The sequence below is a fragment of the Castor canadensis genome, chromosome 4 (genome assembly GCF_047511655.1).
Source record: "Castor canadensis chromosome 4, mCasCan1.hap1v2, whole genome shotgun sequence".
NCBI classification, from domain to species: domain Eukaryota; kingdom Metazoa; phylum Chordata; class Mammalia; order Rodentia; family Castoridae; genus Castor; species Castor canadensis.
In genome coordinates this window covers 50,723,032-50,741,406 of record NC_133389.1, presented here as the reverse complement: position 1 = coordinate 50,741,406, position 18,375 = coordinate 50,723,032, and the positions used below count along the sequence as shown (strand labels likewise).

Genomic DNA, 18,375 nt, shown 5'->3' with positions numbered 1-18,375 from the left:
CTTAAGAAACTAAACTCTGCTAAAATCAATGAACCAATTAAGAAATGGGCAACTGAACTAAACAGAGCTTTTTCAAAAGAAGAAATTCAAATGGCCAAAAAACACATGAAAAAATGCTTACCATCTCTGGCCATAAAGGAAATGCAAATCAAAACCACACTAAGATTCCACCTCACCCCCGTTAGAATAGCCATCATCCAAAACACCACCACCAACAAGTGTTGGTGAGGATGTGGGGGAAAAGGAACCCTCATACACTACTGGTGGGAATGCAAGCTGGTGCAACCACTCTGGAAAAACATTTGGAGGATTCTTAAAAATCTAAACATAGACCTGCCATATGATCCAGCAATCCCACTCCTGGGGATATACCCAAAGGAATGCAACACAGGTTACTCCAGAGGCACCTGCACACCCACGTTTATTGCAGCACTATTCACAATAGCCAAGTTATGGAAACAACCAATATGCCCCACTACTGATGAATTGATCAAGAAAATGTGGTACTTGTACACAATGGAATTTTACTCAACCATGAAGAAAAATGAAATCTTATCATTTGCAGGTAAATGGATGGAACTGGAGAACATAATTCTGAGTGCGGTCAGCCAAGCTCAGAAGACCAAAAATCGTATGTTGTCCCTCGTATGTGGACTTTAGATCTAGGGCAAATGTAGCAATGTGGTTGGACTTGTATCATATGACAAGAGGAGAGCACATATGGGAGATATAGGAATAGGTAGAAAACCCAAAACATGAAAGCGTTTGATGTCCCCACTCCAGAGGAACTAATACAGAAACCTTAAAATGACAGATTATCATGAGCAGGGGATCAGGAACCAATGTAAAGATCAGTTAGAGTTGAATCAATATGGGTCATAACACATGGGTACATGAAAGCAATAGTAGGAATCTTTCTGTATAGCTATCCTTAACTCAACTAGCAAAAACGCTTTGTCTTTCTTTTTATACATATGTCTTTTCTTCAACAAAATCAGTGATAAGGGCAGAATGGGACCTGCCTGAAACTGAGGGGGGGAGTGGGGGAAGGGTGGAGTAGGGGGGAAGGGTGGAGAAATGACCCAAACAATGTATACACATGTGAATAAATGAACAAAAAAATAAACAAATAAAAAAAAAGTAGACTATATCTCTCTAATTAAAAAGAAACTTTAAACCCCATCTTCTGTTAAAAATCTTACCAGTTCTTGAAAGAGGGCGAATTGCAGGAACAGGTACAACTAAACCAGGTTGGGGGACAGGTGACCCAGGATACCATCCTCGGTGTCGTTTCTTTGGCGGCCCAGAAATGAACATGGTAGCTGGTGACAAAAAGAAAGCCTGTTTTCAGCAACATAGAAGGAAGAAAGAATGCCAAAGTGACATAGGACCTATACTTTGATCTCAGGATGTCTAAGTTTCTTTTCTAGAGGTAATGATAAAGTTTCAAAAGGTCACACAAACAACCCACTATCACACTAAGAACTTCCTAACATCTGTATACTGTTTTACAATTTATACTTTTACCCAGATTATTTCATTTGATTTTATCAACATTCCTGTGAAATTGTAGGAAAAGTATTTCTATTATATTCATTCTGTGGATGGAGAAAGGAAGGCTCAAATTTTCCCAGGATCACACAATAAAGTAGAACTTTGGATCATCAAAACCCATGGTTTTTTTTTTTTCCTCTAAGATGTTTCATTATACATTTGTTTCAACACTTACTTCTCAGTTAGGCTTTTCAAATAGAATCACTGAGAAATTTAATTGTTACTGTCCACCCCAATCAAAAACTTTCAAAACACTGTATGACAATAGTGTGTTGTCAGACAATTCAGCAACCACACCTCTACAGAGCTTTTACCAAAATGAAGTGCGTTATTTGAAACTCTAAGATGGGTGTTGTACCTTGGTCTACGGATGCGTAGCTAGGTCTTGGTGACAAGGAGTAGTTCCCTGGGCGGGCTGGAGTGGACCCAGATGCACTACTCTTGCCTCCATGGCTGTTCCCATTTGCAGCATCTGTAGAATAGGAGAGGAGCCACTCAGAACAGAGCTGGCAGGACACTGCCTTCTGTGAAGCTGTAGCCATCTGATAAACTTCACAGAAGCTGTAGCCATCTATAGACCTCATATCTGAAGGTTCAAGGAAACCTCAGTGAGAGGACTCAGCCCAGCTCGTAAAACCAAGTATAACCATCAGAGTAGTGCCTTTATTTAAATTAACTGTTGGATATGTCAATTTGAAGAATAAATTTAAAAAACTAAATACGTAAAAATTTCCTAGGACCCCAAGAGATCTTTTAGAGTAATTTTCAATGAATTCTTTGGTACCCCATTCCAATTTCTCTTAATTATGTCAGAAATGTTTTCTACAGCTGGCCTGCTCAAACTGGGATTCAAGAAAGATCTACACATTTGAGCTAGTCAAAATGTCCCTTACACTCTTTTAATCTACATATTCCCTTTCTCTTTTTTTTTTCTTTCTTATAATCAATTTTTTTCTCTTGAAAACCAGGGGAGATTTTCCCAAATTATGGCTTTTGCTCATTGGATATCTATGATATCATTTAACATTCTTCTGTTCCCTGTATTTCCAATTAACTAAATGTTAGAGATAAAGGCCTGATCAAATTTATGTTTAATATTTTTTTGGCAAGAGAATTTCATAAGTACTGTTGTATGTTTTCATCAGGAAACACATAATGGTCAGTTTCTCTTTTTTTGTGATATTTAGGGCAATTGGTGGGTTCAAGAGTTGTCAGACTAATCCTTGCATTATAAAGTTGATCAGTCTTTTGTAAAGAAGCCTTTTGGTAAACAAGATGATTACTGATCCATTGCCTCACTGATCATTTTAGTGCTATGAAAGCTTGAATTCAGTTTGTTCAAGTCTGTATTTAAACCAAAAGATAGATTCTGCAAGAGCTGTGGGATGAAGAAAGAACCCAGTTGGGTTGTATAAATTATGATGCCTAACTACTGAAAAGTTTCCAAAAATGATATATTGTCTGATCCTCATTCTTCTTCTACCTCTCTTACTACTACTTCTCCTTAAACACTGGATCTTTCTAGGATTCTATCCTTACTTCACAGCCTCCCTGATCCTGTACCTCTTCTTGGTTGACTATTTACCCTAATGATTTTACTTTCGTGTTGTTGGCTTACCTCTATACCATCAGTCCTGATTTACCTCTGTAGTAAATTAAATGACTGTGGAATAGATCCACTTGGATGTCTCAGGGTAACTCAGTCTCAACATAGCCACACAATCTCCTCCTGGAGAACCTGCTCCTCTTTCCACATCCCCTGTCTCAGGTGATGATACAATTAGCTCAGGGAGATTGACATTAGCTAAGACATCTTTTTCTCCCTTCCTGTTCATGTTAATCAATCAAGTCTGGCTGATTTTCCTTCCTGAGTAGTTCTCTACTTTGTCTCCTTTTCTCTAAGCTGTTATCACTCTGACCAAGGACCTCATCATTTCTCACTTAGACTCTTGAAATGCCCTTCAACTTGTTTTCCTACCTTTTTGTCTTCTTACACATTACTGCCAAAATTATCTAGCTCAAATTCAAACCAGATCATACCATTCCCGTGTTTCATAAGTAATAAAGTCCATGCTTCCTAACCTGCCTCCCCACGATTCATCCCTTGCCCACCACTTGCTCACCTCCTGCCACCCTCTGAGTTATGTATTTAATGATTATGACAAATTCAAACTGTTGGAGGATCTTGCATGTCATGAATTTTTCCCTTTCCTTTTCCTTTTTTTTTTTTCTTTTGAGACAGGGTTTCAATATGTGACCCAGGCTATCCCCCAATTTGCGATCCTCCTCTCTCAGCCTCCAGAGTGCTGAAATTATAGGTGCACATCACTGCACTGGCTCGCATTCTTTTCCTTTTATCACTTGTTTCTGCTGTTCCTTGAATTTGAAATGCCTTTCCTCCACTCCTTTATACAGTGCATACCTTCTCATGTTTAAAGACCAAGCTCCTCCAAGAACTCATTCTTGATTACTCCTTAAAGTGTTAGGCTGCATTATCCTGAAAGCACCTTGTTATAGGTCTGTCTGCCCTACTAGATCCCGAGGGATTTGTGGTCAGGCGATATGCCATATTTGTTTGATTGTTTGGTTTTTTGGTGGTACTGCAGGGTTTGAACTCAGGGTTTTGCTCTTGCGAGGCGGGTGCTCATCACTTGAGTCACTCTGCTAGCACCTTATTTGTTTTTATAACTAGTTTCTAGTCATAGCAGGAGCCCAAGAAATGTCTGTTGATCAGAATCAAACTGCAGTGTCTCCTCTGTGTGCTAAATGTTACTCCAACTCTTTTAGTTGGAACATAGAGAATACAAAGTTTTATACAATATTACATTATTATAGACTGCCTCACTTCTGCCTTTAGTTGGCATATAGAAGTGGCTTCTATCAATTTGTCAATCAAATTCCACACAAGACTTCTGTAGACTATGTACTTATTAAAGGAATATAAATAAGAAAAGCATCACCTGCAAAAGTCTTCCCTACAACCTGTAAAGATAAAGCCAGTGGTTTCACAACATTCTTATTCCGGGTCAGGTCCTGAGCTCCACTTAAATTGATTGCAGAATTAGCTGGGCTGAGAACCGGTGAATCTTTAAAATGAAAGAGGTTGTTTAAATTAGCAGCCATTTATATCTGTAGGAAGAAAGTTAATTCAACAAGGCCAAGTTGAGAAAAAGCAGGTTGTAAGACTTCAGTTCTTATTTTGTACTCTTCTGTTTTAGAGAAGACAACTTCTCTCTATTCAGGCTTAATTATTTTGTATTTATTTTTCAAATGCTCACTAGGAGTTATTATGTGCTGGGTGCTATTCTAAGTGCTTCAATATATGAATCCATTCCATCCCTATAACAACTCTATGAGGCAAGTACTATAACTTTAGGTAGCATCAGTAGTCATTAACCTAGTCAAAGTCAGAACACTTGTCATCAGGATATCATTATGCTCCATATGTATCAAAACTGTCTCTCAGTTCCCTAAACACTGTATTTTAATGAGAGAAATTTATCTCTATTTAGATGAGTTTTTAATGTAAAGTATCACACCAAGTAACTCATTGTAATCTAAAAGAAAACATTTTTCCCTGAAAGATAAAGTGGCTTTAATTTTTAAAATAAATTAAAATTAATTTATTGCAATACCAAGTACATCCAAAATAAAGCTTCTACTGGATTCAGAAAATAATCCAGTACAGCAAAACCACACACTATCTGAAAGGCAGGCCATGGGGGCATAAAGCCTGGCACCAACTGGAGTTCTCCTTTGTGAGTAGAGGCCCAGGTCCCTGACCTTTACTCTGGCAGAACAGCCAGCTCAGTTACTAGGGAAGTGTCCAAAAGAACTATCTGAAGTCTTTCAGAGTCTGAAAAACAAAGTGCTCTAAAGAACAGGATACTGATGATGCGACATTAGAAAATTTCTTCCAAATTATTTTCATATCACATGATACCTGACTCATCTATTCAGCGCTTCTGAGAGGAACTGAAGAGAATGAAATGGTCCCCACTGGCTCAGTAAAACCAAGTATAATGCAAATGCTATATAAACAGTTGTTACATATAGTGGTTGGAGAATAGTGACAAGAAAAAAATCTGTACATGTTCAGTACAAATGCAAATTTTTCCAGCTATTTTTGATCCCCAGTTAGTTGGATCTGGGAATGCAGTACATACAGACATGGGACCTGTAGAAATGGAACCTATCGGCATGGAGAGCCAACTGTACTTAGAGGGAAATTTATTCCTATACCAAAAGAAGAAGAAACATCTCAAATCAATATACACAAGAAGAGCAAATTATGCCCAAAGCAAGCAGAAGAAAAGAAAAAGACTGAAGAAATACAGAAATAGAAAAAAATCAATAAACCAAAGTTTGTTCTTTAAGTGGTAGCTAGACTGACCAAGAAAAAAAGAAAGAAGCTGCAAATTATTAAAAGGAAGAATAAAAGAGAATGTTCATCACTAGAAACCTTAAAGAATAAAAAGAATAAGTGAATGTTATGAACAGTTGTAAGCCACTGTTATTTACTGAAATGTACCTCCCCAAAGTTCATATGTTGAGACCTCTAGAACCTTAGAATGTGATTGGATATGAAGACTGGGTCTTAAAAGAGTTAATTAAGGTTATGTGAGGCCATAGGATGGGGCTCTAGTCCAATATGACTGTCATCTTTTTAAGAAAGGAAGAGATGCCAAAGATGCACCTGCACAGACAAAAGGCCACATGAGGACACAGCAAGATGGTAAATAACTGCAAGTCAAGGCGAGAGGTCTCACAAGGAACCAACCTTGCCAGCACCTCAGTTTTGCGACTTCTAGCTTCTAGGACTGTGAGAAAATAACTTTAGGTCAGTCGTATTTTGTTACAGAAACCTTAGCAAACTAAGCCATCAAATTAGATAACTTTAGTTAGATAATTAGATTTGAAATGGGTAAATTCTCATGCTAGAAATTATCAAAAGTGATTGAAGAAATAAAAAATCTAAATATGCTTATAATAAGAGATTGAATTAGTTAAAATAAGAAAACAAAAAATATACCACAACTATCCTCAGATAAAAATCCAGGCTCAGAAGACTTCATTAGTGAACTCTACTAACACTTCAAGAAGTGGTATTATTCCTTCACAAACTCTTTTAAAAACTAGAAGAGGAAGGAACACTTCCCAAGTCATCTGAACGGTCACTCATACCCTCTTATCAAAGCCAGACAAGTACCTCAAACAAAAAGCAAGCTACAGAGTGTAGTTTATGAAACTTGTGAACACAGACATAAAAATATGCAACAAAACACTAGCAAATGAATCTAGCTGCACACAAAAAAAGATTATACACCGTGACTAGGTGGGATGGCTCAACAAATAAAAAACTATTAATGTCATTTTATTAATAAAATAAAGGACAACCCCCCCATGACCATCTGAATAGACACAGATAAAGAATTTGACAAGTTGGGCATGCTGGCACACATCCGTAATCCTAGCACTTGGTGGGAGTTTTAGGCCACCCTAGGCTATATAGTGAGTTACAGGCCAGCCTTGGCTGCACAGTGAGACCCTGTCTCAAACAAAAGAAGAATTTGACAAAACTCAACTCCTTTTCATGGTAAAAATACTCAGCAAACTAGGAACAGAAAAGACTATATTCAACTTGATAAACGGCATCCATGATCCTTTTCCCTGAAGATCAAATTATGATGTGGATGAAGATAAACATGTCCACTCTTGCCACTTCTATTCAGTATTGTACAGGAGGTCCTATTTAGGGTAATTAGGGACCATAAAATAAAATGCATCCAGCTTAGTTGGAAGAAGTAAAACCATATTTATTTATTTATAGACGGCATAATTCTTGCTGGGCATAGTGGTACTCACCTATAATCCCAGCACATGGGAGGCTGAGGCAAGAAGACAAAGAGTTTGAGCCCACTCAAACTATATATTCACTATATAGTTTGGGCTATGTAGTGAGATCCTGTCTTCCAAAAAAACCACATGGTCCTGTATATAGGAAATTCTAAGGAATCCACCTACCGAAAAAGTGATTCATTGAGGTCCCAGGATACAAAATCAATAAGCAAAAATCAATGGGCTGGAATGGCAGTAGAGTGCTTGACTACCTTGTGCAGGACCCCAGCACCAATACAGAAAACAAAACCGAAAATCAATTGTATTTCTATGCACTTGCAACAAATAATCCAAAAATAAAATTAAGAAAAAACTTAAATTTATAATAGTATCAGAAACTGTAATTAGGAATCATGCAAGCCCCATCAAATTTCCAGCTGGATTGGTCCCAGAAATTGACAAGTCAATCCTAAAATGCAAGGGACTCAGAATAACCAATAATTTTTTTTCACTACTAGGGTTTGAACTCAGGGCCTCAAGCTTGTTTGGCAGGTACCCTACCACTTGAGTCATGCCCCCATCCCTTTTTTGCTTTAGTTATTTTTCAAATATAGTCCTGGTGTTTTTGCCTGGGCTACCTCAGACAGAGATCCTCCCACCTATGCCTCTTGAAACAATATTGCAAAAGAAAAGCAGCTGGTGCCACAGCTATTTGAGAGGTACAGATCAGGAAGATCATGGTTAGCCTAGCACAGGAAAACAATTAGCAAGACCTCCATCTCAACCAACCAGGACCTGGGGCAATCCTCAATTAGTAAGAAACACGGGACTAAATCTCCCAGCCTCCCCTTTTTTTTTAGAAGGCAACTCCAGCAGGCATTCTGCATGTGTCTTAGATCTGGCGGACTCAAGCTTTCCTGCTTTAGAGGTTTACATGCAAAACACACCTTTATGTTGGCTTACTCCTGCTTCTAGGGATCACTTCCCAAATAAGCAACCTATAACCAAGTCTTTCTGTTAGGTTCTGAACCCAAAAGATGACATTTATAACTCAAAAATGAAAGGGTAAAAATATAGTTTACAGAAAAGAAAATGCAAATAGATTTTAAACAAATGGTAAGACGCTCAATGTCAATGATAAAGAAAAAACAAATTAAAATTACAGCTGTCATTTTTCACCCATCAGATTGACAAAAATCCAAAAGTTTAATAATAAACTTTGTGAGCATCTGTGAAAATACACACTTCCATGCATGCACTGGTAAAACTGAGTTTGACAAGGTATACGAAAATCACAAATGAATTTATGTTTGACCCAGCAATTTCTCGACATTAATATACATGTTAGAAATAATATATATTGAGATTATTTTTTGCTTTACTCTTTGGGAACAATAAAAATGACCTTCAATAGGGAATAGGTTAGAAATTATGGCATAATCAGATAGCATAAGGGTATGCAGCAGAACAAATTAATGAGGAAGCTCTCTATTGATTTTGGAAAGACCTTATGACATAGCAATATAAAAAAAAGTGAGATGCAGACAGTGCATAAAAATGCTGCCTTTGGAGTAGGAAAGGTGTAAAAACAAGAAGCTGGATTTCTGCTTGCTTGAATAGATATTAAAAAAATCTAAAAAGATATATAAGTAACTACAGTGATTACTTGTTTATGAGATAGGATGGAAGAGAAACTTACACGATTATATTTTATATGTCTACACATTTGTACATAGGTAGTTTTGAAAGTGTAAATGTTTCAATACAGTGGAGTAAATGATTTAAAAAAAAATAAGGATAGCTGGGCACCAGTGGCTCATGTCTGTAATCCTAGTTACTCAGGAGGTAGAGATCAGGAGGATCACAGTTTGAAGTCAGCCTGGGCAAATAGTTCATGAGACCTTATCTCAGAAAAACCCATCACCAAAAAAATGCTGGTGGACTGGCTCAAGGTGTAGGTCCTGAGTTCAAGTCCTAGTACTGCCCCTCCCCCATAAAAGGATAGAAAATAGTTAAACATAGATTAACAACTGGTATCAGGAATATTTCTTAAATATGTAAAGTGAAGATTTACTTCAGTATTAGATTACATAAAGTGATTTTTAAAAGAATTCCATTCCAATGGAACTGGCTTCCCCAAAGTCATCATGATCTAATTCCCAAGTTCAAATGACAAGTTTCAGTCCCTACTACACTGAATTCTATGGTTGCCTTTATTCACTTATTTGGCAACTAGATTTTCATTTGCTAGCACTGCCTCATGCCTGTGGAGATGGAGAAGATCTTGGTTCAAGATCAGCTCTGGCAAAAAAGTTAATGAGACCCCCATCTGAAGCAATAGCTGGGAGTAGTGACCCCCACCTGTTATCCTAAGTATGTGGAAGACTGAGATCAGGAAGATCATGGTTCCAGGGCAGCAAAAAAATTTGTAAGACCCTATCTCAGTGGACAAAAGCTGGGTATGGGGATGCATACCTGTCAACCCAACATAGGAAAGTGTAAAAAAGGACTGTGGTCCAGGCAGCTTATGTGTATTAACAGCAAGACCCTATTTCCAAAACAACCAGAGCAAGAATGACTGGAGACGTGGCTCAAGTGGTAGAGTGCCTGCCTAAACAAGTGTGAAGTTGACTTCAAACTCTAGTACCAACAAAACTAAAAAGTAAATAATTTTTTAAAATTAGTATTTTGAGCACTTACCAACGTCAAGATCTTTGCTAGGCTCTCTGGGGGAAATGGTAAATAAGAAAAGCACTGTACTTGTGTGTTTTTTTCTGTCTGTACTATGTTCCTCTGTACTTGTATTTATCTAAAGACAATATGATCATGGTTTCATTTTTGAAAATTTATTTCAAATTTTCAAAATTTTGCATGCCCTACTTTATTCTATTAATACTATATAGAACTACAAATTGTAGAAGAATCAGAAACACAGAGAAGCATTAGATAAAGTCAGAGTGAATTATCCAAAAATGGAAGTCTATTGTGTTGTTTCCTAATGTCTACCTCCTTGCACATGCTTGCTTCTCTTCTTGAGTTTACAGTGCACGGCAGCATTTATACATTTAGCATCTAACACTAGTGGTTTTGATTATTTGCCAGCAGACCTAAATGTCCAAGGCGTGATTCCCTGTAGTCTTGTTCAGACAGAATTTGAACGATGGGCTGAGACTATTGTGCAGCTCCTGGTGCATAGACAGAAACAGCTGTTTTCCAGCATCTGTACCTCTCCAAACCTTCCCCTCTCTACTAGTGCTTTCACATCCACTGAACGCGGAGTGGGGCGGGGGTGTGCTTGTAAGCACTAGAGGATTCACAGACTTGGGAAATTCCTTGAGCCAGGCACAGCTCTGCTCTCTATGTTGTAGTGGTGTGTAACTTCTTGTTTCTCTCACTAGGTCATGAGTTCCTTAACAGCATTTCCAGATCCTGGTACAAGGACTCTCATATCATGGCTAAAGAAACAGAGTGGGGAAAAAAATGCCAAAATGTCCTTATCCTATGCAGCCGTTCAATAACACACTCTTAGCCTACAATCATCGAGGGTGGGGGCTGGGAGGAGGCCTTTCTAAATAAAGGGAGCCAATTAAGTAGTGAGCACAAAGAGTTTGGATCTTGATTTTGCCATTTACTAGCTTATTTCTCTCCAAATACTAATCCTACTCAGACTCTGTTTCATGACCTGCAGAATGGCACTAAAACTTCACAGTAACAACGAACAGTGCCTGGAACACAGTGCCTGTTCAGTAAGTATTTTGCTAAATCTTGTTAAGGGTTTGCCTGATGTCTAAGAGCCTAAGACTTTGTGAGCTCACTTTTTTGCCCTTGACCCCTAGGGCAAAACAGAGTCAAAATAATCTGTTTCATAGCCAGTTATAAAGTGTAGACTCTAATTTGCCTCTTTTTTTGTTTTCTTTTGTTTTGAGCAAGGGTCTTGTTACATAGTTCAGGCTGGCCTTGAATTCACAATCCTCCTACTTGAGCCTCCCAAGTGCTGGCGTTAGAGGTACATGCCACATGCTGCTTCTTTCTTTTTTTTTCACTTCATTTCTCAGGTCCTTTTTCTTTTAGGTTTTTTTAACCTAATTTTATTTATCTTATTATTATCATATTATTGTTGTACTGGGGGTACATTTGCTTCTTTCTTGAGTTAACCTTACACTGGAGCTATTTTCACACCTAAACTGCAATGAGAAATGTTATATTATATATATATATAAATCGTATTTCTGTGGCTGCCCTCTGAGCCTGAATTAGTTATCTGAATTAGCTATGACTCAACTTTTGATTAAGTTGAATATTTTTATTAAAATATGAACACATTTCCCCTCTAAAGTTACTCTTAAATCAGTTATTCCTAATGTTATTGATTTAAAAAATAGCTTTATTAAGGTTCACCTAACATCAGACTACACATATTTGAAGTACACAGTCTGATATTGTGACATATGTGCATACTCATGAAGCCATCACCACAATCAAAACAGTAAACACATATATCGTCGTGCCTCTTTATAATTCTCCCTCCTGAGCTTGTCTTGTAATCACTGATCCACTTTTTGTCACTATAGGTTATTTTGTATTTTCTAGTTTTATATGTACAGAATTATACAGTATTACATTTTCTCTTCAGCCTGCTGCTTTGACTCACCAGAATTATTTTAAGATTCATCCATGTTATTATGAGTATCAATAGCTCTTTATTGTTTTTTGGTGAGTAGCATTACATTATATGGATATATAACTATCTACTTACTTGTTGGTAGACATTTGGTCTGTGACCCACTTAAATTATATCTTTTTACTGAAGATGTTTTAATTCTTTTGTCAATATATGATCAGATACAGTTTTCCTATGTGACGTCAGATATGGATCAAATTTTCTGTCTTTGCATATGGATATCCAATTTTTCGGCATCTTTTGTTGAGAAGTCTGTCCATTCTTCAATGCATTATCATTGTGCCTTCATAAAAAGTCATGTGTATTTAATGTATGGGTTTATTTTTAGACTCTCTATTTTATTCCATTAATCTACTTCTGTGCCTTTACATTAATACAATGCTGTTTTGATTACTGTAGCTTTATATATATTTCTTTCTTTCTTTTTTTTTTTTTTTTTTTTTACAATATGAGGGTTTGAACTGAGGGCTTCCACTTGTTAGGCAGCACTTTACTACTTGAGCTATGTCCCCAGCCCAAAAATTGATAATTCTTTTTTTTTGTTTTTTCTTGGTACTGGAGTTGGAACTCAGAGCCTCATACTTGCTAGGCAGGCACTCTTAACACTTGAGCCACTCTACTGAGGGGAGCGGAATAGGAGAAACACAGTTGTATCAATATTCTGCAGGCTGAGTTCAGCACAGCCCCTGCCACAGAATAAGGATAGAGTAAGATGCAAAGCAGCTGCTTTTATCTGTAGGCTGAGATTTGGCACAGCCCCAGCTGCAGCAGAGAGTGAGAAGGAAAGATGCAGCTCAGCTGCTTTTCCTAAGTTGTTTAATGCAGGTTCCTCCTGTTACAATGTCATGCCCCTCATGAGAACTGTGCTTCACCTCCTTGTTTACCACTGGGTATAAAAGACTCACTGAAGAAGAACGCGAGGCTTTTGGAGGAGGGAGAATTGCTGAAGGGGTTTTTGACTGAAGGGAAATTGATGGAGGGAGATTGCTGAAGGGGGACAATGAATTGGTGAAGGGGGGATTGCCAGAGGGAAAAAAATTGCTGAAGGGAAATTGATAAAGGGGAATTGCTAAAGCTAAAGAGAGAACATGGGACAGTGCAAGTCTGAGGGCAAAGACTTTAAGAGAGATTATGCTAAAGAACAGCTAAGAGAAAACATGGGACACAGCGAGTCTAAGGAAAGAGGTTTTAAAGAATAGAGAAGCAAGGTTTTAAAGAATTTTAAAGGAGTAAGGCCTTAAAGAATAAAGACAGAGAAAAGAAGCAGAGTAAATGCAGAGAATAATAGAGAACAGAAGCAATGAGGCTGTTGTGCGTCTCCATCCAAGCACCCAACACACCTGACCCCAACTTTCTGTCTGTCTGTGTATCCTGTATCCTTTCTGCATCTCTCATTGCCCCTAGTTAGTCCCAGTTAGGTTAATAACCAGGAGCGAGAAAAAGCTTGCTGCACTCTACCAACCCTTTTTTGTGATAGGTTTTTTTCTAGATAGGGTCTCCAACCTATTTGCCTTGGGCTGGCTTCAAACTGTGATCCTCCTGATCTCTGCCTCCTGAGTAGCTAGCATTATAGACCTGAGGCACCAGCACCCAGCCGATTCGTTTTTTTTTTTTTTAAGATACTAAAGAATGATACTAGGAAAGCAGAAGTACACCTTGAGGCATGAGCAGGACAACTGACTGAAAGTCAACTGCCTAAACAGGACAATGCTCCTGAAGGGTGAGGCAGGTGACTGGATAAGGACCAAAGCACCTGTAATCATTCTTGAATCAGTGAGTGTTAGCCTTCGCTTTCTTGGTTGTTTTGGCTATTTTAAGTCGTTGGCATTTATGTATGAAATTTACAACTACTGTCAATTTCTACCAAAACAACAACAACAAGAAAAAGCCTTGAGATTGGGATTGTGATGAATCCAAGGTAAAGGTAAATTTGGATAGCATTGACATCTTAACAATATTACATCTCCCAAACTCCAAACAAGAGTTATCTCTAATTTCATTAGGTCTTCTTTCTCTACGAAATGTTTTCTAGGTTTCAGGGTACAGTTCTTTTACACATTTGGCACATTTATCCATTCATTTTTCATATTTTAATGCTATTACAAATGCTACTTTTATTTAAAAATTTTAAATATTGGATAGCTCATTGTTGGCATATAGAAATACAATTGATATTCATATATTGCTCTTATATATTGCACGTTACTAAGCTCACTTATACATAAATAACATAGTCTGTGAATAAAGACAGTTTTATTTCTATTAATAAGGATACCTTTTTTTTTCTTTTTTTCCTAGCCTGACTGTATGATTAGAACCACCAGTAAAAAAAAATTGAAGTGTGGTAACAGTTGTGGACATGCCTGTGTTGTCCTCCCTCACACTGAGAAAGATTCGGTCTTATCACTAAATCTGTTAGATATGAGGGTTTTTTTTGAGGAAATACCCTTACGTTTCAAGTTTTTTTTTTAATCAGGAATAAATCTTGGATTTTGTCACATGCTTTTTCTGCATCTACTGAGATAATCATATGGCTTAACTTTTTTAGTTTGTTAACATGATAAATTTCTTTGATTAATATTCAACTGTTAAACTATCCATGCATTCCCAGGATAAGCCACACTTGATCATGATATATTATCCTTTTTTTTTTTTTTGCAGTACTTAGGTTTGAACTCACAGTCTCATTGTTGCTACGCAGTCATTCTACCACTTGAGCCTCTCTGCTAGCCCTTTTTTGTGATGGGTATTTCCAAGATAGGGACTCACGATTTGCCCAGGCTGGATTCGAACCACAATCTGCTTGACCTCTGCCTTCTGAGTAGCTATATAGGCATGAACTACCAGTACTTGACAATATATTGTCCTTTTAACACAGTGTTATGTACAATATGCTAAAATTTTATTAAGAAATTTGATATTAAGTTGGGTGCAGTAGTTCATACTTGTCTTAGCTACTTAGGAGGCTGAAGCAGGAAGACTCAGTACAGGAGTTTGGGATTGACCTGGGCAACCCCTGGAGGGAGGGAAGGAGAGAGGGAGGGATGGAGGGAGAGAGGGAGGGAGAGAGGAAGGAGAGAAGGAAGGAAGGGAGAGAGGAAGGAAGGAAGGAAGGAAGGGTACTTGTTATTTCATGAAGGATACTCATTTGAACTTTTCTTCTTTTGTAATATCTTTGTCTGATCTTAGTATCAAGGTAATGTTGGTCTCATAGAATGAGTTAGGAGGTAATCTACTGTCTTCTGATTTTGGGGAAATAATTTATACAGAATACAGAACTTGTACAGAATCGTTATTATATTTTCCATAAATGATAGAATTTACCGGAAAAATTATCTGAGGCTTGAGGGATTTTTTTTTTTTTAAGACACAGTCATGCAATGGAGCCCAAGCTGGCCTTGAACTCACTATCCTCCTATCTCAGCCTCCGAATTCCTGGAATTATAGGCATGTACCACCATGGTTGCCCACACCTTTTTCCAGGAAATATTTTAACCACATTTTCAGTACATTTTAACCACATGTATTTAACAGATCTAGGTCTACTCAGGTTATCTACTTCTTGTGTATGCTTTTATAACCTGGTTGTCTTTTCATCTAAGTTGATAATTTCATCTAAGTTGTCAAATGTACTCTTATAATATTATTCCTAACAATATTATCCTTTTAAACAATTTTACATTATTAAATTTAAAAATAAAATTATTAATAATTATCTTTAACTTGTATCTTCTATTTTTTTCTAACAGTCTGAGGAGAGGTTTATCAATTTTTCTTGTAGTTTTCCATGACATTGGCTACCACTTTTAGTTCCTTTTTTCTGCTGATTTTGGGCTTGATTTACTCTCCTTTTTCCTAGTTTCTTAAGGTAGAAGCTGAGTTCATTAGTTCAAGAGCCTTCCTTTCCAATACAATTTTTAGTATATATTTCTCTCTATATATACTGCTTTAATGGCATCCTATAAATTTGTTATATGTTTTTCATTTTCTTCCAACCAAAAATATTCTTGGGGTAGGGATATGGCTCAAGTAGTAGCAAATGCAAGGCTCTGTGTTTAAACTCTAATACTGCAAAAAAAATTCTTAATTTCCTTTTTTTCTTTTGGATTTTATAAGTATGGTATTTTATTTTCAAATATTTGGGGATTTTCCTGGATCCTTTTGTTATTGATTTGTAATTTCTTTCCATTTTGGGCAAAGAACACATTTTGTATGACTGAATCCTCTAAAATATATTAAGAACTAGTGTTTTATGGCCATAAGTATCACAGGTTTATGGTCATCCTCTGTACATAACATGTTTTTTTTCCTCTGTCTTGACAAATGTTCTGTGTGAACTAGAGGAAAATGTGTATCCTGCTGTTGTACAATGGAGCGTTCTATATAGGTCATTTAAGTTGAGTTGGTTGGTAGTATTGTTCAAATATTCTAACTTGTTACTGATTTTCTGTCTACCTAGTATATCAATTATCAAGAAAGAGATATTGAAATACCTGTCTATAATAGTGGATTTCTGTATTTTTCAAAATAATTCTATCAGTCTTTGCTTCATGTACTTCAAAGTGCTGTTATTAGGTGTATACATTTTTAAGATTGTTATGTCTTCTTGATACTTGACTCCATGAATGACCTTTTTAAACTCTGGTAATATTCTTTTGCTCTGAAATCTATTTTGCCTGATATCATTAATATAACCACTCAAGTTTCCTTTTGATTAGGGTTAGCATAATTCTTATTCTTTTACATTTAAGCCACTTGTATCTTCATATTTTAAGTATATTTCATGTAGTCAGCATAGAATTGGGTCTTACTTTTAAAAAATCTTATCTAATAATCTCCCAACTCTGCCTTTGAGTTGAGACATTTAGATCACTTACATTTGATGTAATTCTTGATGTGGGTTTGAGTCTATCACCTGACTTGCTTTTTTTGTGTTTGTTGTTTGTATTTTGAGGCAGGGTCTCACTATGTAGCATAGACTGGTCTAAAACTACTATGTAGCCCAGGTTGGCCTCAAACTCACAGTCCTTCTGTGTGCCGAGATTACAAACATGTACCACCAATCCTGGATGGCTATCTGCTTTCTACTTGTTCTATCTTTTCTCCTTATTTCTTCTTTCAGCCTTCCTTTGGATTAACCAAGTATTTTTTATAATTATATTTTTTATCTCCTTTGTTACTTTTTAACTAAGACTCATTAGTTATTTTAGTAATTGCTTTATGATTATATATAACTCATCACAGTAAAACTTTAAATAATGTTGTACAACTTCAAATATAAAGAAAGAACTTTACAACAGTGTTCCTTCCATATCTGCCCCAGGTCTTTATGCTATTGTCATACATTTTACTTTTATATATACAAATCTCACAAAATAATGTTATTGTATTGATATAACAATTATCTTTTAAATAGATTTAAATACTAAGAGAATTTTAATGTATTTACCTATGTGGTTACTATTTCCAGTGGTTTTCATTACTTTGATATAGCCACATTTTCACCTTAGCATTTCGTAGAATGTGAGTTGACTGGTGGTAAATGCTTTCATATTTGGTATGTCTGAAAGTATCTTTATTTCACCTTCATTTAGAAGATATTTTTGCTGAGTATAGAATTTTATGTTTGCTATTAACACTTTAAAGCTGTTACTCCACTGTCTTCTTATTTATTATGTTTCCCATGAGAAATATGGCATCATGCTCATTTTGTTCTTCTGTATAAAACATGTCTCTTTTTCTCTGGCTGCTTTTAATATTTTCACTTTATTGTTGGTTTTGAGCAATTTTATTATGATGTTCTTTGGTAATTATTTTTAAATTTCTTGTGCTTGGGGTATACTGAAATTCTTGGATATGTGGGTTTGTAATTTTCATCAAGTTTGGGAAGTTTTTGGCCATTATTTCTTCAAATACTTTTTCTGTTTTCCCTACTCTCACCACTTTAGGTGCACCAAATACTGGTGTATCAGTAGACTGCTTGTAGTTGTCCTGCACCTCAATGGTAACTCTTTTCATTTTATTTCTTTTCTCTCTGGGCTTCACTGTGGATAGTTTCTATTACTATGCTTTCAAGTGTTAACCTTTTCTTCTGCAATGACTAATCTGTTAATCTCATTCAGTGTGTTGTTTCTCATCTCAAACATTGTAGTTTGTATCACTAGAAGTTTGATTTGGGACTTTAAAAAATTCTTCCAATTCTACTTAATTTTCTAAAATATAGAACAGAATTATACTACTTGTTTTTGTGTCCTCTGTTGATTCTGACATTCATGTGAGTTCTAAATTGGCTTTGGAGTGAT

The 18,375-nt window shown here is 36.6% G+C and overlaps 1 protein-coding gene across 6 annotated transcripts in view; it reads right to left on the bottom strand.

The window, feature by feature from the left end:
- Greb1l (GREB1 like retinoic acid receptor coactivator) overlaps positions 1-18,375 on the bottom strand; it is a 257,622-nt gene that overhangs the window by 74,789 nt on the left and 164,458 nt on the right. For all 6 annotated transcript variants that reach the window (XM_020186390.2, XM_074070137.1, XM_074070134.1 and 3 more), the window contains 3 exons: positions 4,515-4,640; positions 1,913-2,026; positions 1,203-1,322 (listed from right to left, as the gene is read on the bottom strand). In XM_020186390.2, coding sequence (XP_020041979.2) covers positions 1,203-1,322; positions 1,913-2,026; positions 4,515-4,640 — 360 coding nt within the window. The remainder of the gene's footprint in view (positions 1-1,202; positions 1,323-1,912; positions 2,027-4,514; positions 4,641-18,375) is intronic.